The sequence below is a fragment of the Trachemys scripta genome, chromosome 7 (genome assembly GCF_013100865.1).
Source record: "Trachemys scripta elegans isolate TJP31775 chromosome 7, CAS_Tse_1.0, whole genome shotgun sequence".
NCBI classification, from domain to species: Eukaryota; Metazoa; Chordata; order Testudines; family Emydidae; genus Trachemys; species Trachemys scripta.
Window position 1 is genome coordinate 59,234,948 of NC_048304.1, and position 27,336 is coordinate 59,262,283.

At 48.1% G+C, this 27,336-nt stretch overlaps 1 protein-coding gene across 4 annotated transcripts in view; it reads right to left on the reverse strand.

Annotated features, from left to right (window-relative positions):
* ARHGAP22 (Rho GTPase activating protein 22) overlaps window positions 1–27,336 on the reverse strand; it is a 225,339-nt gene that overhangs the window by 60,368 nt on the left and 137,635 nt on the right. For 3 of the 4 annotated variants that reach the window (XM_034777448.1, XM_034777443.1, XM_034777444.1), the window contains one exon: window positions 5,221–5,397. In XM_034777448.1, the coding sequence (XP_034633339.1) occupies window positions 5,221–5,397 (177 nt within the window). The remainder of the gene's footprint in view (window positions 1–5,220; window positions 5,398–27,336) is intronic. The other variant, XM_034777449.1, reaches the window with a different exon arrangement.

A 27,336-nucleotide genomic window follows, 5' to 3' on the forward strand; every position in this document is an offset into this window, starting at 1 on the left:
CGCCTCCCAGCGTGCCCTTCCCTGCCCCATGTGAAGGAAGGAAAACCTGGCACACGCGGTGCCTGCACAACAGAGACATGGACGGAACAACGCTAGAGGAGGCTGGCCTCCACTTCCGGGGCAGCATCTCAGCTGTGTAATGACACTTGGCATTGTGAAGATAAGAGGAGCCATCTACCTGGCCTGTATCGCTGCAGTACCGTGTGCACCCACAATCATGAATGGACTCTGTGCTCACAACAGTTGCACCGGGAAATCCCCATTGTACACAAGGAAAACAGAGGCACAAGACAGTTTAAATGATTTACCCCAGATCACACTGAGTCTAGGGCTAGTCCAGGAGCTGAATCCCCCGACAAATCCCAGCACAGTGTCCTAGCCACTAAACTGCCCAGCTTCCCAGTGGACATGTGAGTCTGATGGGAATATTTGGCACTCCAGAATAACAGTGTTTTGCCTTCATACAGCAACTTCCATGCAAGGCAGAGTCATTAATTCAGCCTGGGTGGGGCGATCCCCATGTCAGCAGTGAGGACACAGACACAGGGACCCAGCTGCTCCAGGCAGGTCACTCAGCTACCCCACCGTTTCTGGGAATTCCTGCATTTCCCTGGACAGATCCCAGATTAGAGGATCTGGAGCCAAGGTTCCCCTGTCGGCTGAGCTGAGGGTCTCAACGAATTAGGGTTTGTCTACATGGGGCAACTGACTGAAAGAGCTCCCTGGGTGGATGCTCTTTTTCAGAATGAGCACGCTAATTACCCTGGAATAAAGTGCTTGTATTGCAGAACAGAGAGGCTAAACCTGGAGCTACTCCTGTCAGTTTCCTGGTGTAGGCAAGTTCTTAAAGCAGGGCTGACTTATTCTGCTTGAGGCAAGCACGCTCCTGGCCATGGCAACAGCTCCATAGCAGGGAGATCTGTGTAGTTGAGGGGTTGGGGAGGAGACCAGGAGGCAGAAGCAGCAGCAGAAAGGCCTAGTGTGGAGATGAGATGCTATCTAAGCTAGCCAGACCTTGCCAGGCTCAGGGGTGCGGGGTGAGCTGGGCTGCGGGGGGAAGAGAAGTGCAGGTGTAGCACACTGAACAGGGAGTATGAGGGAGGAGAGAGCAAGGGGAGCAGGGAGCCACCCATGTCCAGAGAGATCAGGAGGAAGAGAAAGGAAAGGAAAGAAATAACCGTGTAGCCCAGCCTAGCAGTCTGGCTCTCTGCCAAGTTAGCACTGATCCAGCAGAGAGGTCTACGCGTTAGCTGCAGCCTCACAGCTCCCATGCCTGGGTTTTCAGCTCAGGCAATAGAGGTTCATGCTTTCAGAAGCACAGGCCCTAGCTTCAATCCCTCAGCCAACCTGAGTGGGACTTTGTTAGGTGAGACAATGAAGGAACAAGAACCCCGGGGAAGTGAACAACCAGCCAGGCCCTGCTTAAAGCAGCCAATACTCACTGGCTTTTGCTGGAATAAGCAAGTATTACCATGCCCACTGAAGTGATAACCTCACCCTTCCCCTCTGTCAAAGCAGCATCACGCAGATGGCTTTGGTGGATGCTGGGAGGTGCAGCTAAACCCAGCATTGCACAGCAAGTCCGTGGTACCCTGCATCCCAGGCCTGTGCTGTAACCACTAGCCCACACTGCACCATTCTGCAGTGCTGCAGCAAACACACTGTAAGGGACAGTAGGGAGAAAACAGCAGGACTTTGGGGACTGGAGGCAACTCTCCATCTAAAGAGAAGGGAGCCCTTAGTGGCAAGGAGGGGAAGCATGAAGCAGCATTTGTGGGTCTGACTTGCATGTCTGTCATGGAGCCACACACAGGTGCCCCACAGTGGGCAGATTCTGCTCTTGGCTATGGGGAGTAAATGCAGAGTAACTCCGTGAACGGCAGTGGTGCAAACAAGAGATTTGTTCCTGAGAGAGTGAGGCAGGGTCAGCTGGAGTTTTAATCAAGCCTGGCTAACACTTCACAGCCCAGCTGTATCCATTCATTTTAAATGTCTGCTCTTTAAAATCAAAACCAGCCACAAACAAACCCAATGCACACAGCTCCTTTCCAAAGCTGAGCTCCCAAAAACCTCTGTTCTGGCTGCAACTGACTAGATGCATGGATCCCAGGCCCTGAAAGCCAGGGGAACCTGTTAGAAACCCACATGGGCCCTAAGCAAGCCAGCCTTCTCCAACAGGCTCAGGAGCCCACGGATTTTATTTTAAGGCCAAATTTAAAAGTTGTTTCAAAGCATAAACTCTGTGTGGCTTTTAAGTCTGCACCTGTCTCCAATTAATAACTTGGGATCCTCAGCAGCTTTGGGGAGTTTTCAGATTCTTTTTTGAAAGGCTGTGCCGGTGCGTGTGCCCGCACCAACATGTCCCCCATCCTCTTTGATTTAGGACTTTCTTCAATACATCAGCAAAGATGAAAGCATGTGGCTAAGCCGCCCCTTTTATCTTGGCATAATTCATTTTCACATCCTATCAACCTTCTCCAGGGCTGGATATTTACATATTAATAATAAAGCCTGATTTTTTTCCTCCCCAGTTTCAAATATTAAAACGTGTCGACTGATAAGACTTGGCTCTCAAATTAGGAGCGGTGGCAGTGAAGCGGAGTTAAAATTATTCGGTTAAAACACAAAGAGACAGCTTTGTTTACAGCCTTCCCATATAGTGAGGTAGGCTGAAATACCACATGCAAAGAGCCCTGCTCTGATTCCAGGGAAGGGGTGTGGGTGAATTTGGTCATTTCCTCAAATACTTCAGAAATGAATGTAGCGACTAGATCTCCTGGTGATTGGCATGCTATAAATACACCGCTACCTCGATATTACGCGACCCAATATAATACGAGTTCTGATATAATGCAGTAAAGCAGTGCTCTGGGGGGCGGGGCTGCGCACTCCGGTGGATCAAAGCAAGTTCAATATAATGCGGTTTCACCTATAACGCGGTAAGATTTTTTGGCTCCTGAGGACAGCGTTATATCGAGGTAGAGGTGTACTAGGGAAAGGAAGAGAGACATAGATAAAACAGGCAGGCATGATAGCCAGAATGGAGTTAGGCATTATTTAAAATTAATACTGGTCAATGAGCTGACATGAAATGACCAGAATTTCAATTTTTTTTTCAACTGCTTGGCAATTAAATTGTAATGCTCTCTGACCTGGCGAATAGGACAGTGCAATGGGGCTCAAGAATCCTGGGTTCTAGTCTTGGCTCTGCCATTGGCCTATTGGGTAACCTTGGGCAAGTCACTGCCCTGCTATGTGCCTCAGTTTCCTCATCTACACAATGGAGATAGCGATACTGACCTCCTTTGTAAAGTGCTTTGAGATCTACTGATGATGAGAGCTAGATATTAATATTATTACAGGGCCTGATCCAGCTCTCATTGACATCCCTAGTAGCTGCCTTTCCTTCTTTATTATCCAGCTCCTAGCCTACAGCATTGCCACCTCTCATGATTTATTCTCAGTCTGATGATGGTGTTTTTTTTAAAGCTCCAGTTCCTGGAGTCATGGGATTATGGGAGAACATCAGATTTCATTCTTTAAAACCCCCAAGTTTCTAACCCTCATAGTTGCAGAGTATAGCTTGGAAGCTTGTGTGCACCTCAGAGGCTCAGAAACCAGAAGGCCAAGCAAAAAAAACCCAAAATGTATTAAAAAAACCCTCTTGATTTTGAAATCAATCTTGAGCTTTTTGGGCCTAAATGCAGATCTTTGGATTCCTTAGGGTTGGTAATGCTGAGTCCAGAGCCAGTGGATTTACCCCTTACTGTAGATGTCAGCCTAGCATTATTTCATGAGACTGGTAAGTCCTTGGCCACTTTGACAATAAAAATACCCAAATACACGACAGCAGGAGCACTGATGCCATCTGCGCTGGAGGAGGACACTGTCACAAAGACATCTCCTGCATTGAATTGCTGCTTGTCTCAGTTTTCCTTGCAGTGTTTGCTGTGTGGCCCAGCTAAAGTAGTCTCTAACAGACCTACACAGGCTCCACTAAAAGCACAATCTCTAGCTGTGGTTGCACCGGTGCATTCTGGGATTCCTGACACCCTCAGAGGAGGCGTCTTTGGAGGTAAACTGAAAATGTGGGCATGGCACTGCGGGCTGGGCTTAGGAGGAGCAGCTGAATCAGTGCATCCTGCTGCTTGCGGGGACCCCGCAGCACATTAGATTACATCCAGCCGAACTGGGGCAGAGGCCTTGTCCTAGATGTTGCAATGGACACTTGTGCCCATGGTACAAAGGCTGTTCCAGGGCACTGTACCGATACAGCAAGCATAGACCACAGTCAGATAGGCAACAAGGCCTTTGGCCTAGCTTGTCAGAGGTATTTAGGTGCCTAAGTCCCATTGATGTTGATGTAAGTTAGGCACCTAAATACCCTTCAGGATCTGGATGCTTCTGCCTAGGGTAGGCAGGGCCTCAGAGGAAGGGAGACATTACCAGTGAGACAACCACTGGCTACCGACATTCCTCAATACAGCTGAACCTGGGCATTCCAAAACATGAGTCAGTCCCCGCCAAAATCAGCAGATTGGCATAAAATCATGAGATTAAAAAAAAAGTTGTTTTTTTTATTGGCCTTGTGATGGCTGAGCCTTCCAGATAGACAGGGGTCACATTCTCAAGCTTTTCCCCCAGCCAGGAGGGACAGAAACTTAATCTCAGCATTAAAAAGTCTTGTGTAATCACAGGGCTCCAGGAGCAGGGGATTTAGGTAAAACATCAAAATTGTGAGACTGGAGATAAAAAAAATCACACAAGTTGGCAACACTGATTACCCTCTCAAGGGGTGTCTTGAGTCTGACCCTGCAATCCTTACAGAAACAAAGACACCCACTAAAGTCAATGGGAGCTTCACTTGCACACAGGTTGCAGGATCGGGCCCTATCTTTGTCAAGTGGAAGGTGACTCTGCCTTTCAGATGTCCTGAGAGTATGGGAATGGGCATCTGGCCCAGTGGTGGAGAAAGGAGGTGACTGGACACCCTCCTTCTCAGCAAAAAAGGAAAGAGGAGGCGGAGTCAGGGACAAGGGAATAAAATAGCTGTAAACAATGAGAGTTAAAATAATAATAATAATACAATGTTATTTTTTCACCAATCAGCTTCTTTAGTGGGGGCAGTTTTGCGTACTGCAGAGGAGGAGAAATATGGGTTCACCCCCGCCCCCAAATTGTGCTTTCCACGTATCCTAGTATCACAAGAATATGTTTTACCTTGAGGCAACAGTTTTAATTTATGTGCATGTGAGCTATGTGCAATACCTCCACCAAAGGGAGCCCATATGACCCGTCGGATGGCTTTCACCCAATCTTCCATCTCATTCTGGGAATTAGCCATGAGCAGGAAGGCTTCGTGATTGACAGGCATCTTTTCTCGGTCTCCCGCACCACCTGAAAAAACAAAACACACACCTTGGTTAGCATCTAGCCCAGGAGTGAACCCTTGTCTCTAAGACCACGACTGGCCTCACCCAATCCAGCCTCGCTGGGTTCGCTTGGTGCCCACTTTGCACTGATATACAGGATCATGTAGGGCGCAGGTCCGTGGCCTGGTGTGATGCCAGTGTCCCAGTGGGTGCTGCTGGCAGAACTTTCCGCTAGGCTCACCAACATGCCGGGGATAGGTGTAAGCTGCATTATCCTAAGAACAGTGCAGCCCAGCCCTCCTGCCAGAGGTCAGCTATGCATGTTTGTGCTGAGATATAGAGGGGGGGGCCAGAGGGAAGACGGTGCTGGACAATCTAGTTGTAGGCTTCACATGCTGCAAGAGAGAGGAATCAAGGTGTGGGCATCTGGCTATGATTATCCCAGTGATAGATTTAACAATCAAGATCATCACGGGAGCAAATCAGAAAGCTAGCCATGCTGCATGATGAGAGTACTGGCAGAATTCGAAACCTGCCATGTCCAGGAGGATCCAGATCAAATCTAGACTCCAGCTTTGAGCTGGACCAGATCTACAGCTCAGGCTTAGGCTGGATGGCCATTGGAACCTCTGGAGCTGTCATCAAGGAGCCTGGAGACTGAGAGATTATGAGATTTTAACAACTTGAGCAGCAGAAATCTCACAAGACCAGCTGTTCTCATGAGATTTCCAACATCTGGAGCCACTTCTGAATCTGAAGCTGGAAGACTGCGCCCCCACATTCCAACCCCTTTTGATTTTGGATCCACCCCAGAACCAGCATTTTAGGGAGCTTAAGATTTGAACCTGACTCTCCTGTCTGAAATTCAGAGGATGGGGTCCAATTTGAAATTCAGATCCAGGCCTACCTCTACTTCATACATGATTGATGGGGGACACCCCAGAAAAGCTATTGGCCAGGACATCAAATACACACAGCCTGCCCTGTATGCCGTTCACCCAGGGATGCTCAGACTACCACCATCCATGTCCATTCTCCTATTCCAATTTTCCTCTCCGCTGCAGTACACATGGCCCAACGCAATGCCCACTGCAGTCAGTGGGAATCTTTCCCTCCCCGCCACCTGTGCCCCAGACTTGGATACACTCCAGTGAGGGCCCACATGAGGACACACAATAGGTGTACTGGAGCAACTTCTACCTAGAGGCTGAAGAGACTGGCCAACCCATCAGCTGTCACTAATGCCTTGGAGTTTCCCCTTCCACAGAGACTGCCTTTGACTTTGTTCTGTGGACAGTGTCTCTTTATTGTTCCGTCACTGCCACCTCCGTACTCACTTGTCTCTGGAATATTAGGTTTATTGAAAAAGCAGGAACTGTCACCCTGAGCTGAGCTGCCGAGATTGCTTGTTCATGGAATTCAGAGATAAGAATAGGGACGATGGTATGCGCTGGTTTCTATGGAACTACCTTAATATAAACAGAATTTACACCTACTAAATCCTAGTTAATCTGGGGAAGGGAGTGTGTTGGAAGGGCTACAAGCTGCCTGTAAGCCAAGGAAATGCTTGTTCTTGCTATTAATTGTTGCTTAGCTTAAACAAACTCACAGGCCGGGCACTGATTTGCAGAACGAAAGGGGCCGCATGAATCCAAACTCCTAGGGTTTTGTTGTTTTCTAAAACGGAATTAACTTGAACCAAGAAGCCAATGGAATCTTAGCGCATAGAATAAGGAAGCATGGCAGTGTAGATTACTGCAGGTGAAATTAAAGCCTGGGTTCCCCTCCCCCATGCAGCCTAGTTCTGACTCTTCTCACACCAGCCTCTTAGCCAGCATCACAGTGTGGATTTTCAGATGATTTATGTCCTGTGCAGTCTATGAACTAGGATTCCTGTTAGAGGGGAGAATCAGGCACCAAGCCCAGATACAGCTCTGGTTTTTATGCCCCCTGCTTGTTGCCTTCTGACGGTCAGAACTGATCTATCTGACGCCACCTGCTTTGCTTCTTCCCAGCCCCCCACCTGTCCTCCCACTCTTTATAAAGGTCAGGTCAGGGATTCCCACTCTGTTCTCCTCTCAATCCCAACCCCCCACCCGGCCTGGTATAGTCAGATGACCTCAACACTCACTCCCTCCACCTGGGGAGACAAGTTAACCCTGGCAAAGGTGCAGCTGAGCCCCGACCCTCGTAAAAGGCCAGCTCGCCCTGCGACAAGCCACTTCTTATTTCCCTTCAGTCGCTTGCTTTCTGAGTAACCCGCCCTGCCCGCTCCTGCTATGGACGACAGGCTAGACCAGGGGTAGGCAACCTATGGCATGCGTGCCAAAGGCGGCACGTGAGCTGATTTTCAGTGGCACTCACATTGCCCGGGTCCTGGCCACTGGTCTGGGGGGCTCTGCATTTTAATTTAATTTTAAATGAAGCTTCTTAAACTTTTTAGTACCTTATTTACTTTACATGCAACAATAGTTTAATTATATATTATAGATTTATAGACAGAGACCTTCTAAAAACGTTAAAATGTATTACTGGCTCGCAAAACCTTAAATTAGAGTGAATAAATGAAGACTTCTGAAAGGTTGCTGACCCCTGGGCTAGACAACCTACCTGCCCTTTTCCTGCTGACCTTCGGGGAGCCCACGTCCCTACCTTAGTGTTCATGCCTGACTGTTACTCGAAGCACTGACCTCGTACCCATCACCATGGTAACTGGGAGTCTTGCAGGTTGCAAAGGGAGACCAGTTCAGGAACAGAAGCCAAAGCTGCTGCTGCCTGCAGCTTTGGCGGTTGGGCTAGAGAGCAGGAGGTAGGCATTAGCGCAGAGATGGGCAAACTACAGCCCGTGGGCCACATCTGGCCTGCGGGACTGTCCTGCCCGGCCCTTGAGCTCCCAGCCCCTCCCCTGCTGTCCCCTCTCCCCTACAGCCATGCCACCGCTTGGCAGCGCTCTGAGCGGCGAGGTTGTGCGCTCCTGCCAAGCAGCGCGGCAGCGTGTCTGGCTCTGGCTGGGTGGCGCAGCTGCTAGACATGCTGCTCTGAGTGGCATGGTAAGGGGACTGGGGGGTTAGATAAGGGGCGGGCGGTCACAGGGGGCAGTCAGGGGACAGGGAGCAGGGGCAGTTGGATGGGGCAGAGGTTCTGGGGGGGGCGGTCAGGGGACAGGGAATGTGGGGGGGGTTGGATAAGCGTGGGAGTCTCAGGGGGTGGAGGTGTGGATAGGGGTCGAGGCAGTCAGGGGACTGGGAGCAAGGGGTTGGATAGAGGGTGAGGTCCTGGTGGGTGGTTAGGGCGGGGGGTCCCAGGAGGGGGCAGTTAGGGGACAAGGAGCAGGGGGAGTTGTATGAGTCAGGGGTTCTGAGGGGGGCAGTCAGGGGTCGAATAGGGGACAGGGGACAGGCTGTTTGGGGAAGCACAGTCTTCCCTACCCGGCCCTCGATACAGTTTTGCAACCCCAATGTGGCCCTCAGGCCACAAAGTTTGCCCACCCCTGCATTAGTGGGAATTGGCTCTCAAAGAGGAGGCTCTACATCACCATGCTTGGATGCAGGGGTGCCTCAAGGATACTCTCTCCCTCATACACACACCCGCCAGAGCAGAAAAACGAAGGATGAGGAGGTCCTCATGTAGCCCGACTCCTCCATTAGCACCAAGGCTACAGCAGAGTCCACAGGCCTCACTCTCAGACCAGACCTGACAACGACCTTAGAGAATGTCTCTCCCAGCCCAATTTCCAGGCCCTCTGCTGGAGGATCAACAGGTTACCTTGGCCAGTTTCCCTGTTGGAGTGCAGATCACTGGTAGGTGGCCTCTCACAGTGCACATAAAAGCGGAGGTTCAGGGCTGGGCTTCTCACCCCAGCCATCAGAAAGGAGGCGGCTTTTAAATGGCCTGGTCTCCCAGCAGGGGCTATTTGCTGGCAGTCTAACCCAGCTTCCCCCAACAGAGTAGACATTTTTAGAAAGTGAGCTTCATTTTCAAGGGTCTTGGCTTGTTTGGGCAACTGTCATGGACCCTGTCCTTGGATTCAGGAGGATCAGGCTACAATCTCCTGTTGTGATAACTAGGCCTACAAATTTACTCTAATTGGGAACTCAATTGTGAAAAGTGAGTGAAAGTTCCTAGGGGTACTCTAAATAGGAGCACGGTTGTGAACCTACAGCTGTTTGCGGGAAAACCCATCATCACTAGTCACATGGGGATGGGCAGAGTAATTATAGCTGCACACAGGGCAGAAAAATAAACCGTGCTTCAGAAATGGTTGTTAGAAGAGGACACGTTAGTTTAAGGCTCAAGCACGGCAGTGGAGTGCCTGCTGCCCTATCTACAGGGGATTTTTCTGTCATGACATTTTGGACATGTTCCTTTTCTTCCCACTCACTCCTGGCTCTTCTCACTGCAGCCTAGAGGCAGCAAGCAGGACAGGTTAGAGGGTTCCCCAGAGTCTCTAACAATTATACCTCACTACTTGTCCAGCAAAGGACAGGAGTCAGACATGTGTCTTTATTGGGTTGTAATATGCATCAGCTTTTGGGAGGCTTGGGATTCACAGGAACTAGAGATGGTAGCGAGATTCAAACCCACAGAGCTAGAACCCCAGAAACCTTTGGAGTCTAGATCCTAGCTGGAAATTCACAGCTGCTCCTTTTCCTGGCCCCGAGCCAAAAATGGATCTGGTTCTGGGGTTTCAGATCAAAGTTTGTAGCTCCAAGCTATCTTTATAATGGTACAAATCCAAACACCCCAAGGTCTTTGCGAAAACTCCGATTAGGATCTGGCATTCAAACTTCTTTGTCTGGCGATGTTCGGAGCTGGCTGTTTCAGTTCTGCTCATTATAGCTATATGAAGTTTGGATCCAGATTTTGAGTTCAAAGCCTCATCTCTCTCTGTAACAGGCTGAACTGAAAACGCTTATCAAAAAGTCCTCATTCAGCTCTAGACTGGAATCTGCACTTTGTGGAAAGGGTCCATTGCTAATATAAACTAATGTTCAGCTGCAATGCTCAGGGCACAAATTCAAGCCCATAGTAGTCAGAATAGTCTAGCCCTGAGCTGTCCACTCCCCTCAGTGGAGACTTTAAGGCAGTGGTTCTCAAATTTTTGTACTGGTGACCCCTTTCACATAGCAAGCTTCTGAGTGCGACCCCCCCTTATAAATTAAAAACACTTTATATATTTAACACCATTATAAATGCTGGAGGCAAAGCGGGGTTTGGAGTGGAGGCTGACAGCTCGTGACCCCCCCATGTAATAACCTCTTGACCCCCCTAACGGGTCCTGACCCTCAGTTTGAGAACCCCTGCTTTAAGGTGACTGTGTACAGTCATTACTTCTTACTGTGCGGAATGAACAGGGTGCTGATTGCCTCATGTAGGGGGAAGACACAGGTAGACACAGGTAAACACAGACAACAACTCCCATCCCCACCTGAACAAAACTTCTCATAACATCCTTAATCAATCTCCTGTCCAAATATGACCAGCCCTTGTGCACACTCAGCCATCTCTCCTTAGTTGGCCGGGGTTCACCACAGCAGGCATTCCCGGCGCTTTGGCTAAGAGTCATTTTCACTGTTAGATTTATAAAGAATCCTGTTACAAACACAGTCTGGGAGTGTGGGCAGCTCAATGGGGATGGGTGACGGGGCGGTCTTGCCTGCACTTACAGAGGGGAAGGAAAGGAAGCACTGTCCAGTGGTTAGGGCACTAGCCTAGGATTTGGAAGACCTGGGTTCAATTTCCTGTGTGACCTTGGACACCATCCTTGGTCGCTCTGTGCCTACAATGGGGATGATAGCCCTGCCTTATCTCCCCAGGGGTTTTGTGAAGATAAATCCATTATCAAGCGTGAAGTGCTCTAGGTACTGCACTAATGGGGGGCCACAGATGTACCTTAGATAGAAGCTTTCCACCAGCATGCTTGAGTCCACAACAGGATACATTGGCTTGATCTGCAGATGTCACCAGACATGAACGCTTTTCCAGCCCTGCCTGGGAAGTCTATAGATTCATTGTTTCTGTGTACCCTGGTAAATGTCAGCAGTCACTGTGTAAATAGCTATAAATGAACCATTCATGCACAACACCCACTCTCTCGGTTAGATCCACATTACCTTAAGGGACTGGATGCCCCAGGAGCACTGGTAATGGGATATGGAGCTTTTCATCTCTAGGTAACTGAGTGATCCTAGCTAGCAGTGTTCTCAGCTGCTGGCTGGTGACCTCAAAGCTTTTGTCAGCAAGTGGATATCCACAACACATCACAAAGCCATGCCGGCAACTGCGGTGAACTGGCACCCTTATTGCCATTTCAATACAGAAGCCCTTGACAGAACAGCAAGGAGAATAGACTTCTAGAGATGGTCCCTTCATGGCCTGCATGGAGGGGAAGCTTTCTCTAAAATTGCCAGTGCTGCACTGTTCACTAGATCTATCTATGGTATATATACAGCCCTCATCACCACAGTAGCTGGGCATCTCAGTCTTTACTGTATCTATCATCACATTCCCCTGTGTGGCGAGGCAGGGCTATCACCCCATTATACAGATGGGAACCGAGGCACAGACAGACAAAGTGAATTACCCAAGGTCACACAGAAGGTAAGTGGCAGAAACAGGGACGTGAACCCTGAGTCACAGGCCAGCAAGCTAACCACTGGACCATCCTTCTTTCTTCTCACTAGACCATTGTTCCTCTTTATATCTCCAGAGCTGTGAAACCATCAGTAAATTCACTAGGAACTACAGAACAAAGCACAAGTCTGCCATCACCCCCTATCAGAACTGCCCTGCTCTGTGCTCCTGTTCCAAGCTAGCTACAGCAGGAGCTCCACTGGGTGTCTCTCTTCACAGAGCTATTTCCCACAAGGGATAATCACAAGAATAGATTCACACACCTGGAGTCATTCCTCATCCACTTTCCAACCACCGCAGCATGACTTCACCTGCCATGCACCCATGACGAGCTTGGCTTTTCCAAGAAGTTCTCTTGTGAGCCAGCACTAGAAAGGTGGAGTACGCCCATTTGTGTGAAGGTACACAGCCCAACCCTGCTGCCACTGAAATCAACAGCAAGAACTGCAGTGGGAACAGGATCGGGCCCATTGTATGTGGAAATGGAAAATAAAGGGATAGTTAGTAGAACATTTCTGCTGCTCAGTACAGTTTTGGGGTCAGGTAGAGTTCAAGGTTGGGATGAAGAGGCAGCTACATTCCTTTTATATCCACTAAGCTTTGCCTGTCCCAACCTAGAATGTGTCTGTGTGTATTTGCACACCTATGTGTGTGTGTGCACATCTAGGTCTGCATGTGTGTGCATGCCTGGAACTGCATGCACCTTAATGCCTATGTTTGAGCAAACAGACTGAGTAATATTTGAATGTATTTAAAGAGTTCCACTATATTTTCAGAATAATTTTTCCAACTGATTTTGCCACTCCCCCATTACTCACAAAGCTCTGCTGTGTTTACGTGTATGTTTGTGTATCAGAGGTTTTGAGCATTTGTATATGCATGTATATGTGTGCGTGTGTGTGTGTATTTCTGCATTACACATGGGCGCGTGTGCACACACGTACTGTTGTAACCTGGTAGGAAGTGAATGGAAGCCACAGGCTGCATATCAAAGTGTTGGCTGGGGGGGGGGGGGGGGGGGAGGAGGAAAATGGTCACATCTTGATGACTTGTGGGGAAGCTGCGACAGACAGCCTTTGATTGCAGGCAAGCAGCAGTGATGATCTTGACAAATGGGCAAAACTCGTATCCACAGCTAGAAAGATGGACTGCACTGATTCCTCGTCCCGGGCCTGCTCTTTGTGCCAGCAAGGCGACTAACACATTCAGGGCTTGAAGATCGCATTGCTAAGAAGAGAAGGTGAACAATGAGGTGAACGAATTCTTCCAAGGTTAGCTGATTAGATTGGGGGATCTGTTTCTGCAAAGTGGCACAAAACCAGCCTTGATCTTGGATTTCAGAAAAGGACAGATGAACTATCAGGTGTCTCCAGTGCGAGCAGGTCAGTCACAGTGTTTGGGACGGTCACATGAGCAACTATTTCAATCCTGCCACTCACTGCCTTTGATTATGGCTGGCATTGATCCCCCACCAAACACCATTATGGCTAGAGATGGACTCAGGCTGCAATACCCAGATCCAGATAACCCACAGCTAGAGGAGTGGGGATGTGGGATTTTGGCCCATCTCTAACCATAATGGGATGATCGTGGAGTGGGTGATTTTCCTCTCCACTGCTGTTTATTCTGCATGTTGGCCCTTTGACAGAAGGGAAGGATTGCTGGGAACAGAAGCATCCGTGGGGTGAGAGGTCAATAGGAAGCTGATCTTGGAAAGTTCCATTAGGACAGGCTGAAATCATCTGAAAAAAGTAGGAGGAGCAGGAAGGCCCTGAGGGAGTGGCAGGGATAGGGGAACAAGCAGCGGGCATGTGGATTGGAAGAGCTCTATGAAGAGCTAAGGCTATGTCTACAATACAGAGCACATGTCGCCATAGGTATGGCCGCACCGCCCCCTACTGTCGATGCTGTCTGTTCTGACAGAAGCAGCTTGTCTGCAGACACAGTAACACCATCTCCCCAGGTGACTCTAGCTAACCTGACAGAAGCACGTTTCTGTCAGCAGAGCCATGTCTATCCCGGGTTCTGCTGGCAGAACTATGTCGCTGAGGAGTGAGAATTTCACACACCTCCGGCTGATAGCTATGCTGGCAGAACTCTGCAGTGGAGACCCGACCAGAGAATGGACAGTAGGAGGTGACATGCTGTTGCAGTAAATGTCCCATCCTACGCTTGTTTTGACTCAATCCGTTTGAGGCAGAGCTGATCCAGGAGCTCCTAGAGTGGGTTTCTGGAAGTTGGTTGGGTTGCTGCTTTGCTCTCGATCACACTTTGCAAAACTTATGAAACCAAGATACAAGTTAAGCATTTTGTTAAAGTGCTTTGGGATTCTTCAAATACACCGAAAGAGTCGAGTGAAACAGATGAGCTACAGGAACCTAACGGTATTATCTGTCGCAGTTCTGGTGGGTAACATAGCAGCAGCCTTTTCTAAAGAAATACGCAAGTTATTTATATAGCCACCTAGGGGGATTTGCTGAAAAGCTACCGCAGGACATGTCACAGAATCAGGGACTCTCTATGCCTGGGGCTTGGGATGGGTTTGACGGGTTTCTCCATGAGACCTTTTCCGTTGTGTGTCAAAACTGGGGGAAAATATGTTGCAAAATCAAACACCCGTTGTTGTGTGGGAGCGTTCACTACTCCAGCTGAGAGTCTGCCTGGTCACAAACTGACATGGTTCACATTTACATCCGGTGGGGTCTTCAAAAAAAGCCTGGATACTCAACTCCCACTGACTTTCCATGGAATTTGGGCCCTAACTCTCATGGGCTCTTTTGGCAACTGCAGCCTTAATGTTGATCTCCACAAATGGGTAATGGCCAGGTTCCCACTGGAAGCCCTTTGGGTGGCATTTTCAAAAACACCTAAGTGATTTAGGAGCACAAGTCCCAGACCCAAGTCCCAGAGGACAGAGTGCAAAACACACACACTCCGTAGTGCTCTCTCCATAATCTCACCAGTATGCAGGAGCTAACTTTTCTGTCTGGTGCTTTCAGAGCAATATTTCTGGGAATTTCAAATTTCCTAGAACTGCTTTAGAAAAGCATCACCAACATGCTTAGGCCACAGAACTGTGGTTTGATTGACAAAGAGTTGGACAAAACCTAACACGAACAGAAACCCAGCCGCATCAGAATTGCACTAGTACATAAGATACAGGAAGTGATTACAAGTGGAACATGAAACCAGTGTGGTTTCTCCCTGAGCTCAGGGCTAATTCTATGATCAGGAATAGCATATGTAAGTTACACATAACAAAATAAGAAGAAATCATGTCTTAGGCCTTGACTTACCATGAAAGTTGTACCAGTTCAATTTAAATCCGTTTTTAAACTGTTAACCTGGTGCAAATCCCTGTTTAGACACTCTTTATTTGAGTGTAAGAATGGCTAATATTGCTTTAGCTTAAACTTTTTTTTTTTACTGAATTAAGATAAATTGATATATCCAGTTAACCAAATGCAATCAGGGTCTGAATGAGCTCTCCCCTGACATCTAGTGATGCATTGAGGGAAAAGACTTCAGGAGCAGACTATATTTGCATATAGAAACTTATACTGCCTACGTGCTCAGAAGATGGAGCTGCTTTGCCAAAGTGATCTATTTTGGCTGTTTTGGGGTTACAGTTCACTTTAGGCAGGGGTAATGAAATATTGTTACCCTTACCATACAAGTAAAGGGAAGCAAAACTGTGCTTAGCCTGTCCTGATTGAGGGGGTCACCGTAAACTGAATCTCACTTGCTAAACAGGGAGTAGAGATGCCAAATTCCCCTGAAGATGAAAGGGGGGGGGGGGAATAGGTGTTTCTAAAGAGTCCTAGATGTCACTTGTAGATGCCACTTGGCCCTCTCCAGTATATAAAGACAGTGGTGATGGGACTCAATGGAGATCCTTGTTTCTGTTCAGTGGCTACTAGAGCTGAATTTGCTGATGAGCAGGACTAGGGGCTCAGCCCCACTGTGCTGCCAGCTGGACTTTTAATGGCCCAGTGACCATGTGTTCCGCTCAAAAAACGGACACCTGGCAACTCTACTTAAAGGGCATTGCCCTTTCACCAGCATCAGCACAGACCCAGCTGGCCCCTTCCCCAGAGACGTTTCAGGAACTAGGGTGCCCAGGGCAGGAAAATATCAACTGTCGGTGCTGTCAGTAGTTCCCAGTTAAACAAAGACCTTCATTTGTGCTGCTCTGGGCTTTGTCCGTATCAAGTATTGTTAACTAGCTGCAAGAGATGAAAGCCCCACAAACACAGTGATCGCTAACTCAGGAAGCCAGGCAGCACCTCCTCCAAATATAAACTAAATAATGCTGATTAGCACCAAAAGCAAGTGCTAAACTGATTAATGCAGCATTTACTGGTAACTGCATGACACCATTCTGTCTCTGCCTTGACTTTAGTGCTTCATCCTGAGCATGAACACTCTAGCGCTTACATTCCAATTATCTCCAATGAGAATGCTTCAGGGCTTGGATCGTCAAATAAGTGATGGCTCACTCAAGTCAATTAAACTCTTGTGGCTGAAAACCGGAATAATAGGTTTCCTGATAGGGAACTGCTAACACAATGCAAATGTGTTTACTTAGAAACCCAGTTCATTAATGGAATTGGCAACATGATGTGCTAGCCTCTTAGCTACAGATTTCACTATAAACTGGGCACTGTGGCAACCTCTTAAAGAGACATCTGCATAAGGAATAGACTAGAAGATATTGTTGCCCCTCTTCCAGCATTAGTAGGTCACTGTTAACACCAATGTTGTCTCCCTGCTGAACACCAACACATATCCAGAGCCTTCCAAGTTGGCTTCCCATTGGAGGAGAGATCAATGACATTGAATCTTGGTATGGTCTTAATGCAGTGGTTCCTAAACTGGGGTTCGTGAACCCCTGGGGGTTCGCAAAATGTTACAGGGGGTTCTCCGGAAAAAAATCCCTAATGGCGGACAGAGCTGTCCCTAGGGACCTCGGACAGCAGGGGGCCAGCAGCCTGGAGCCCCTGGACTTCCAAGAGTTAAGCAGATCAAAGCAACCATATCCATCACACTGAGGAGATTTAAACATCAGGACTCCTTATAAGAAATGGAAATGGAGCTGTTTTTTGGAGATATTTCATGGAGATATTTTTTGCTGTTTTTAAAATGAAATAGGCAGCTAGTATTGTTTTTAAAATTATTATAAAGAACAAGTTTAAGCTTTGTTGTAACGTGCGTTGTTTGTCTGGACTGCTCAAGACCTGAATGCTTCTGTAGGAGGAATGATTTGCGCTGGCTTCTTAAATACCTTCCTGCTGTTTCACATCTGATGCTCCTTGATGAAACATAGGAGCCTTGTCTTATAACAGGCTTATTCAAAGTGATACAAAGTACAAAAGTGAAATTTTGGAAGAGTGTTGCTGTTTTCCTAATGTAATAAAAATACTGTAATGATAAATAATAATAATTAATAAATAGTGTGTAATAAGCATGTCATAAAACCACATTTTATATTTCCAAGATCACTGCTTTTATAATTTATACTCAGGTAAAGGAGAAAATCCCTGGAAACATTCATTTTTAGGAGGGAGTTCTCGAGACTTGACATTTCAGTGAAAGGGGTTCACAGGTTGTTAAAGTTTGGGAACCACTGTCTTAATGTAAATTGTTTTATTTAAACATACACCAGCCCTGGAACAGAGGCGGTCATAAACAACATGCAGGCAATCCTCTCTCTCAAGAATCTTCTCAGCCCAACACCTATGAACAGCTCCCAGGGAGCAACCAGTCTCAAGATTTACCTCTAGTGGAGCAATAAAGGCAGAGAGAAAACTCTCCTGTCATCATGGCCGTATTGCTAAAAGCTGTGTAGTGTAGACAAAGCCTTAGACAGAAAATATCATATTGCCTCTATATAAATCCATGGTACGCTCACATTTTGAATACTGCGTGCAGATGTGGTTATCCCATCTCAAAAAATATATATTGGGATTAGAATAGGTTCAGGAAAGGGCAACAAAAATTATTAGGGGATAGAACGGCTTCTGTATCAGGAGAGATTAATAAGACTGGGACTTTTCAGCTTGGAAAAGAGGGCTAAGGGTGGATATGATAGAGGTCTATAAAATCATGACTGGTGTGGAGAAAGTAAATCAGGAAGTGTTATTTACTCCTCATAACACAAAAACTAGGGGTCACCAAATGAAATTAATAGGCAGCAGGTTTAATACAAACAAAAGGAAGTATTTTTTTACCCAACACACAGTCAGTCTGTGGAACTCTTTGCCAAAGGATGTTGTGAAGGCCAAGACTATAGCCACGATGGGCAGGGATGGTGTCCCTAGCCCAGAGGTGGGCAAACATTTTGGCCCGAGGGACACATCTGGGTATGGAAATTATATGGTGGGCCATGAATGCTCATAAAATTGGGGGTTGGGGTGCAGTAGGGGGTGAGGGCTCTGGGGTGGGGCCAGAAATGAGGAGTTCAGGGTGTGGGAAGGGGCTCCAGGTTGGGGCAGGCAGTGGGGCGGGGTGAGGGCTCCAGGGGGGGGAGGGTGTGTGTGCAGGCTCTGGAGTGGGGTTGGGGATGAGGGGTTGGAGGTGCAGGAGGGTACTCTGGGCTGGGACCAAGGGGTTCGGAGGGCAGGAGGGGAATCAGGGCTGGGGAAGGGGGTTGGGGCTCGGGAGGGGGTCAGGGGTGCAGGCTCCGGGCAGTGCTTATCTCAGGCAGCTCCCGGAAGCAGCAGCATGTCCCCCCTCCGGCTCCTACGGGGAGGGATGGTCAGGCGGCTCTGCGTGCTGCCCTATCCGCAGGCGCCGCCCCCGCAGCTCCCATTGGCTGTGGTTCCTAGCTACTGGAAGCTGCGGAGCTGGCACTTGGGGCAGAGGCAGCACGCGGAGCCCCCTGGCTGCCCCTAAACCTAGGAGCCAGAGCGGAGACATGCCCCTGTTTCTGTGAGCTGCGTGCAACCACAGCAGACAGGGAGCCTGCCTTAGCCCCGCGGCGTCTCTGACCGGACTTTTCACAGCCCGGTCAGCGGTGCTGACCAGAGCCGCCAGGGTCCCTTTTTGACCAGGCGTTTCGGTCAAAAACTGGACACCTGGCAACCCTACTTGTGCCAATATAAATCAGGAATAACTCCACTGAGGTCACTAATGTTAAAGCCATTGCAAGGGAGAGGAGAACCAGGCCACAGAGACAAGACCAAACTGTGTTATGACACAATCTATTGTGTTTTAATATGATGCCCCAATACAGTAACAATTGTAGGCTGGGCCCATAACACCCTGATGTGCTGTGCACAAAATTCCCATTGCTAAGCATTCAAATATCATGAGTCAGCCCTCTGCCTCTCTGCAATCATGAGAACAACTTAAAAATCATGAGCTTTTTAATGACAAAAAAGAAGGCAAATTAAAAAACTCAGAGGTTTAGGGATTTTTTTGACCTTTAGAGATTATTACATTTTCCAGATTTTCTCAGCAATCATGAGGAACAGAAACTCTCAGTTTTAATTCTTTTAAAAAAGGGAGTCTCTTATGGACTCCAGGAACTGGCACTTTAAGACGGCTATCAGATCTCATACGACTCACAAATAAACAAATAAAAAATCATGAGTGTTGGTGACATTGTGAAGTTCTTATAGAGTCAGAGCATTTAAGGCCAGAAGCGGCCACCAGTTCATCTGTAAATCAGAGGCCACCAACAGCACACAGCACCCGCATACTAAACCCAACAATCAAAGTGAGACTGAAGTATTACAGCCCAGAGTGGTGGCTCTCAACCAACAGTCCGGGACCCCCGGTGGGCCACAAGTAGGTTTCAGGGGGGCCGCCAAGCATGGCCAGCGTTAGACCTGCTGGGGTCCAGAGCAGAAAGCCGAAGCCCCCCAACCCCTGGGGATGCAGCCGAACCCTGAGCAATGTAGCTTTGTGCCTCCGCCCCCAGCGTGGGGCCCCAGGCAATTTCCCTGATTGCTACCCCCTAACACTGACCTCGGCTTTTATATGAAGAAAACCAGTTCTTGTGGCACAGGTGGGGAGGGCTCAGAAAGAAAAAGGTTGAGAATCCCTGCACTATCATGTGTCACAGGCAGAGAATAGGAGGGACCAAGGTGCACCAATGCCCGAGGCCCCCAGAATGGCAGGGAAATGATTAAGTGAGATATATGCAGATAATCCTGGCAAATGACCCACACCCACATACTGCAGAGAAAGGGGAAACCCCCCCAAGCTCGCTGCCAATCTGACCTGGGGGGAAATTCCTTCCCAACCTCACATATGGTGATCAGTTAGACTCTGAGCACGTGACCAAGAACCAGCCAGCCACACACTTGAGAGAGACAAGGCATAACAAAGGAATATGCATATACCTCTCAAAACAGAAGTTACAGTGCCCCCAGAGCAAAATATTTAAAGAAGACTAATGGATTCCTGGATATAAATCCAAAACCAGCAGAATCAATTAAAGCTCTATATTATCCAGGCATCACAGAGGAAGCAAAGTGCCCCTTGAGACTTAATCTTAAATTAAGCAGGGCTGGACCTAGTCAGTCCTTGGGTAGAGAGATGGGCAGGGTGCAGTAGTTGGAAGTCAATTCTAAATCAGTGCTACCTGATAGTGCTGGGCTTTCCTGAGGTTCCTCCTGACTGTTTATGATCATTACAGACCTTATGGCACTCTTTGCAAGAGTGAGAGAGAAAACATATTTAACAGTCCAGAGGTCAACTAGGGATCATGGTAGATAACCAGCTGACCATGAGCTCCCAGTGTGCTGCTGTAGCTTAGAGGGCAAATGGGATCCTTGGACATATAAGCAGGGGACTATCATGTAGGTGGAGGCAAGTGGTGTTTAAGGTGACCAGATCTCCCAATTTTATAAGGACAGTCCCAATTTTGGGGTCTTTTTCTTATATAGGCTCCTATTACTCCCCACCCTCTGTCCCGATTTTTCACATTTGCTGTCTGGTCATCCTACTGGTGTTACCTCTATATATGGGATTAGGGAGACTATCACTGGATACTTTGTCCAGTTCTGGTGTCTGCATTTCAAAAAGGATGTTGAAAAATTGGAAAGAGTTCAGAAACTAGCTACAAGAATGATTCGAGGTCTGGAAAAATATGTCTTATAATGAGGTACCAAAGAAGCTCAAGCTACTTAGTTTACCAACGGGAAGGTTAAGCGGTGACTCGTTCATGATCTACAAGGGGAAGACTTCTGACAGCAGACAACTCTTTAATCTTTCAGAAAATGGCATAACAAGATCAAGTGGCTGGAAGCTGAAGCTAGACAATTCAGACTAGAAATAAGGCACAGATTTTTAACAGTGAGCATAGTTCACCACAAGAACAACTTACAAAGTGTGACAGACCCAGACCAGTGGAGTACATGAGTCTGGTAGAGGGCAAATATACTGGTCACTGGATGAGTAGTTTTCTGTTCCTTGAGTGACCAGAGAAGGGGCTGCACTAGAGTAATCAGGAACCTGCTAGAACCAGTTCAGGCAGGCAGGCTAATTAGGACACCTGGAGCCAATTAAGAAGAAGCTGCTAGAATCAATTAAGGCAGGCTAATCAAGGCACCTGGGTTTTAAAAGGAGCTCACTTCAGTTTGTGGTGGGAGTGTGAGGAGCTGGGAGCAAGAGGCGCAAGGAGCTGAGAGGGTGTGCTGCTGGAGGACTGAGGAGCCCAAGCGTTATCAGACACCAGGAGGAAGGTCCTGTGGTGAGAATAAGGAAGATGTTTGAAGGAGGCCATGGGGAAGTAGCCCAGGGAGTTGTAGCTGTCATGCAGCTGTTACAGGAGGCACTATAGACAGCTGCAGTCCACAGGGCCCTGGGCTGGATCCTGGAGTAGAGGGCGGGCCTGGGTTCCCCCCAAACCTCCCAATTGACCTAGACTGTGGGTTCTTCCAGAGGGGAAGGTCTCTGTGCTGTTCCCCAACCCACATGGTGAATCTCTGAGGCAAGAAAATCCGCCAATAAGTGCAGGACACACCAAGATAGAGGAGGAACTTTGTCACAAAAGGGATATGAGGAACTCTCTATCACGTGAAGTCTTTAAATCAAGACTGGATGTCTTTCTCTAGTTCAAACAGAAGTTATGCGCTTGATGCAGAAGTTATTGAGTGAGATCTGCTGGCCTGTGATATACAGGAGGTCAGACGTAATGATCATAATGGTCCCTTCTGGCCTTAAACTCTATGAAACTATGAACTAAAAAAACAGCAACCGGGTTTATTAAGAGAGACTAACTTCTATTAAATATAAGTGACACAACATGCACCCAATATGGAGTCTCCTCCCAGATTCATGAAAGCCACCCCTCCCCAACAAAGGAATGAGTGACATTAACTATCATATCCATCAATGATACAGCACCACAGCACATAAGTAAACATTATATCAGAACATTGTCTCTCATTGGCGAATCCTGAACTGAGACCACTGCTGGCTAGCAACTACTGAGAGATGATTAACCCTTTTATGGCTGACATACACACCACAGGTAAAAAGTATTAGCTTTGTTACCTTGGCCAAATTCCAAACACGGGTAATTCCCCTCGCAATTCTATGCAGAAAAGGCCTTCCGACAAACTGTGCGGAAAGAGACAATGCTACAGAAGACCACTGCTCTCCACCACAGAAGGGACTGCATATCAAAGATGGGCCTACACCAAAGCCGCAGACTTGATGATGATGTCTTGATAATGAAGTAAGCACAGCTTTGAATTCCTTTTTCTGCACTGAGATTATTCCTGCCCTGATCCTGCACACTTCTGGGCTTCCTCATTATGGCCAGAAGAGGAACCAGAGGGGTCTAAATAAGAAAGGCTCTTCCTGCAGAATTTTGGTTTCCAGCATGACCAGAAACAGAGTGTGCCTAGAATTTTTAGTGAGGACTTACCGGTACTCCAAATCTAATAAGCAAGTCTGCTAAATATTGCCAATTCAGAGGTTTGGGAGGTTTAGACTGTTGAATTAATATTGGCATAGCTCTATTGGAGTCTATGGCACTACACCACTTAAAATAGCTGAGAATTTGGCCTGTTGGTTGTGCATTTTATCCCCTATAAGCAGAAAGCAACCATATACTTGCAGTATAAAATAAAGCCATCAGAAAATTGACAAAAAAATGTGTTGGAAAAATCTGATTTATCAAAACCCAGAATTATTTGCAGGAAAGGGTCTGTTTTGATGAATAGCCAGCTTCCAGTGGGTATAGCGACCTGTTTCTGGACTGGTGCAGCCACCCTCATCTGCATGTCCTGGCACTCCAAGGCTAGGGCAAGCTCCTTATACAGCTCCAGGAAAGTGGCCTTCCTTATACACAAAAAGAAGAACAGGAGTACTTGTGGCACCTTAGAGACTAACAAATTTATTAGAGCATAAGCTTTTGTGGACTACAGCCCATGCATCCGAAGAAGTGGGCTGTAGTCCACGAAAGCTTATGCTCTAATAAATTTGTTAGTCTCTAAGGTGCCACAAGTACTCCTGTTCTTCTTTTTGCGGATACAGACTAACACGGCTGCTACTCTGAAACCTTACTTATACAGACATTCTGGAGCCACTGCTGGTCAAGGCTGTGCAACACTGTGATACCCCCGCTCTGTGCTTGCTGCTCTGCTCCAGAACCTCCAGTCAGCTATTAAAACCTGCATCAGCTGTCTCCAGTGCATGCAGCCCATGTGACCTCCCCAGCAGGGCATGCAGCCACCTTTTTATGGTGACAGGTTGCTGCTGAAGTGACCTCCACAGCATCTTGCACCTAGTATCGGCCTCCTGTTGCCAAAATGAGAGTTGCATTAAGGCCAACAACTGGAACAGGTCATTATCGTCAGCTGGATAGAGTCTTGGCACCGGATGGAACACAGACTGTAGACGGAAGTCTAAAGCATGCCAAGCTGGAAGTGGTTTACTTTACTTAGTTGGCAGCTAAGAGCACTTCTGCATTGTCAGTCCCGGGCACCACACATTTCTCCCACAATACACTGGAAATGAATTCATAGAGCAGCACAGAACTGAGAACCAACCATGGCCCCCAGAAGTCCCAGCACCTTACATGGGTGAGTGCAACACCAGGGTGGATGGAGTATCTTGGCTCTGGCTTGAGTGTGGATTTGCAGTGTGGACACACACACAGGCTAGCGCAGGTGTCTAGACCCGGATATATTCTGCTGTGAAGACACACCCAATTGTCCTTCTTGATGGAAGCCTTAGCAGAAAGGCTGGAGCCTGAATGGGGTGTGTAGGCTGAACTCCCTCCAGCGTGGGGTTAAAGCACATTTGCGAGGTGATTGGGGAAAAAGCTTTATTCATATTATGCAGACTGCGGGAATGCCCATGAAGTGCTGCCCAAACACACCAAGAGAGACAGTTCCCATCTCTAACAGCTCTTAGTCTTCCGCTTTGCAGCCTGTGCTGCACTAGTTCTACAGAAGAAAACTCCATGGCTGACAATTGGGGACCTTCCATCCGCATGACATAATGTATAAAAGATTAGCTACACCGATTAGATCAGACAGATCCAACACTTGGGAGAGAAATGGGGAAAGCATCCTCCAGATTGCCAACGGTGAAAGCCACTGTACATATGAGAGACTCATGTCTTTCTATACATATCTGAACAATCAGCCTATGGTGTAAACTCCTCGGAGTTGCACCAGAGATGAATCTGGCCTAGTTGGTGCACTGAATACATTGTGAGCAAGAAACAAAGAAAATCTTTGGAGAGGGCTTCTCTGTTCTATAGTCTTGAAAAGGCTCAGGCTGAGCAGAGAGAATTTAATAGTCTTTTGCCCAAGGGATGGCGCTTTTTATAGGATTTGTGACTCCACATTTAACGGCAGGATGACAACCGGGAGACCAGATCTGCACAGCCAGTGACGTGGTATATCCAAAAGCCTTCCGGATTCTGTTTTGAAACAAAGAGCTGTTGATCAGCCTTAAGAGGCAGCCTCTGCCTTCCGTGCGCTGCCTTCTCTACCTCGAGGACACCTGCTGGGCCACTGCCTCTTTAATAATACATTAAAAAAGTGGCTTTCCGGAGAATGAATTATGCATCTGCAGTGCAAGCACTGGGACGCAGGGAGCAAGAAGATGCAATAACTGCTGGTGCTGCTGGTGAGAGAATCACTGCCAGCTGTGTGATTTGTCTGACCCCCCCAGTGGTGAGGGGGCATGAGATGGCTTTTAATTGTGCCCTCCCAGTCTTGCATCCATAGATGGAAATCAGGCTGGTGTGTGAGTTGCTAAGGAAGTATGTGACTTTAAAGTAAAATTGACAGGGCCACAAGCAGTCACTTGCATTGCTTGTGGCCACAGCCAGCTGCGTTGGGCTCTCGTTAAAGAAACCGAGAGCTTCTATTTAACGAGTATTTTTATTTAAAGATTCACAGCAGTGAGAGCAGGCTGTTAGCTGCAGCCAGCCACAATCTGTTCTTCGCTGCAAATCCCTGGCCCAGCCGCCCAAAGTGAAGAATGGCCTTCAGCCCCAGACTGAAGCCACGCCCCACGTTGTTACACAGCAGGGCCCCCGACTCCATACTCCAGCCAGGATCAGTGGATTTCACAGTCATCCTGCCTTTGTTTCTTATACCCAGAGGGTTTTGGCTTTGGACAGCTATGCATTAAAACAGTAGTCACCACTAATGATTATTATTTAAGAATAAATATTCATAATACATTGTCAGCAGGCTTTGTGTACAGATCGTTCCTTTCAATAGCTCCCCAGATGCTGAAAAATCTGAGTTAAAGCTTGGGACTGAATAAAACCCTACTCTCAGAAGCAGGCAGCTCTTCACAGCAGCTCGATTCTAAGGGCTGGTCTACATTAGAGCCCTGCACGGGACTATTTTTTAAATCCCACTCCCATCCCCCCCCCCCCCCCCCCACAATACCCACTCCCACCGGTCCTGTATTGTTTCTTTCATTTTTATCCCACTCCCACTTGAAAAAACCTTAGATCCCTCAAGAAGAGATTCCCTCATGATACTAAAAAAAAAAAAAAAAAAAAGTTGATTATATATAAATATGAGGTGCACTTAGGAGCCCATCTGCCTCCTTAGGCACCTACACATCTTTAAAAATCTGGCCGTAAGTGACTTGCCCAAGGTCACCTAGCAATCGGTGGCAGGACCAGGAATGGAACCCAGCTCTGCTGAGTCCTACTGCCTTGCTTTAACCAAATGCCACTTCCTGGCAGGATAGGAATAATGCTGCGGGAGCTTTGATCTTGCCCTGGGCTGTGCCCAGTGACACATGCTGTAAATGCACAATGCCAGTGCGGGAGGGCATGAAATGGGGCAGAGCAACAGGCAAGACAAGCAAGGCCTGGGGACATCAGGGAAGCACTTACAGCATGGGATGGGAAGCAGGCAACTTGCTAACCAAAGGAGTGCTCTGGACAGTGGGGAGTTCCTTTAAAAAAAAAAAAAAAAAATCAAGGGAGCCCATCACTTTCTTACTGGCTGGCTCCTCCCCTGCTTGGAGAGCTTTAACTCATGAGCCAGAGTCACTGTTCTCTCAGCAGCACATGCACGGTTCACTGAGTGGCATAGGAGTGTGTTGGCCAACACCACTTCCCCAGTGCTGTGCTTCTTGGCAGTGCTGGGCTCGCTAGCAGCCGAGTTGCAGAGCCCTGCTGAGAGAGTGGCCTGAATCCCACATGGTCGGCTGCTCACTGCTGCCTGGAGAAAGAAACCTCTAACATTTTAACAGCCCTTGCGGTGAGGACTCATGCTGGAGCCACCCGACTGCCTGAGCTGCTCAGAGGCGCCCCACCAACGCCTTTCAGAATCCCTGGGGGCTAGGAGTGCTGAGCTCTGCCTCTTGGCCTCCCTCAGCATTGCAGCAGCCGATCATGCAGAATCCAGCAGTCAGGATTTGGAAGGAGTCGAGGGTCTCCCGGCATTACGTTCCACCTAAGGGCGCCTGTCAGGCTGGAGTTTTTACATTTGTTTCGAATGAGAAGGGCCAGCCTAACAATCCTAGAAAGTTATTCTCTGCATCCACAGAGCAGGGACGGCTCAGGGAGCAGCAGCAAGGCAAACTTTACCCAACCCTTCTGATCTCAGTCTGGGCCTGAAGGCACATTTATATAATGGAGGTACGATCGTCTCCCCCCACCACCATTAACAGTAAGGGTCCTGCTCTGCTTCATCCCCCAGGTCCGTGGGGAAAACAGTGAGGTAGAAGGGACCTGGGCAATCCAGCCTGGAAAATAATGCCCCAACCCCATGAGTGCCACCTGGGACCTTCATAGCAGCAGAGCTCGCATTGGCGTTCGGTTGCCATTCAATCCCCAGCCCAGCTATCCAAGACAATTGATTGCTCTTGTGCTGTTGGCTGGACTGGT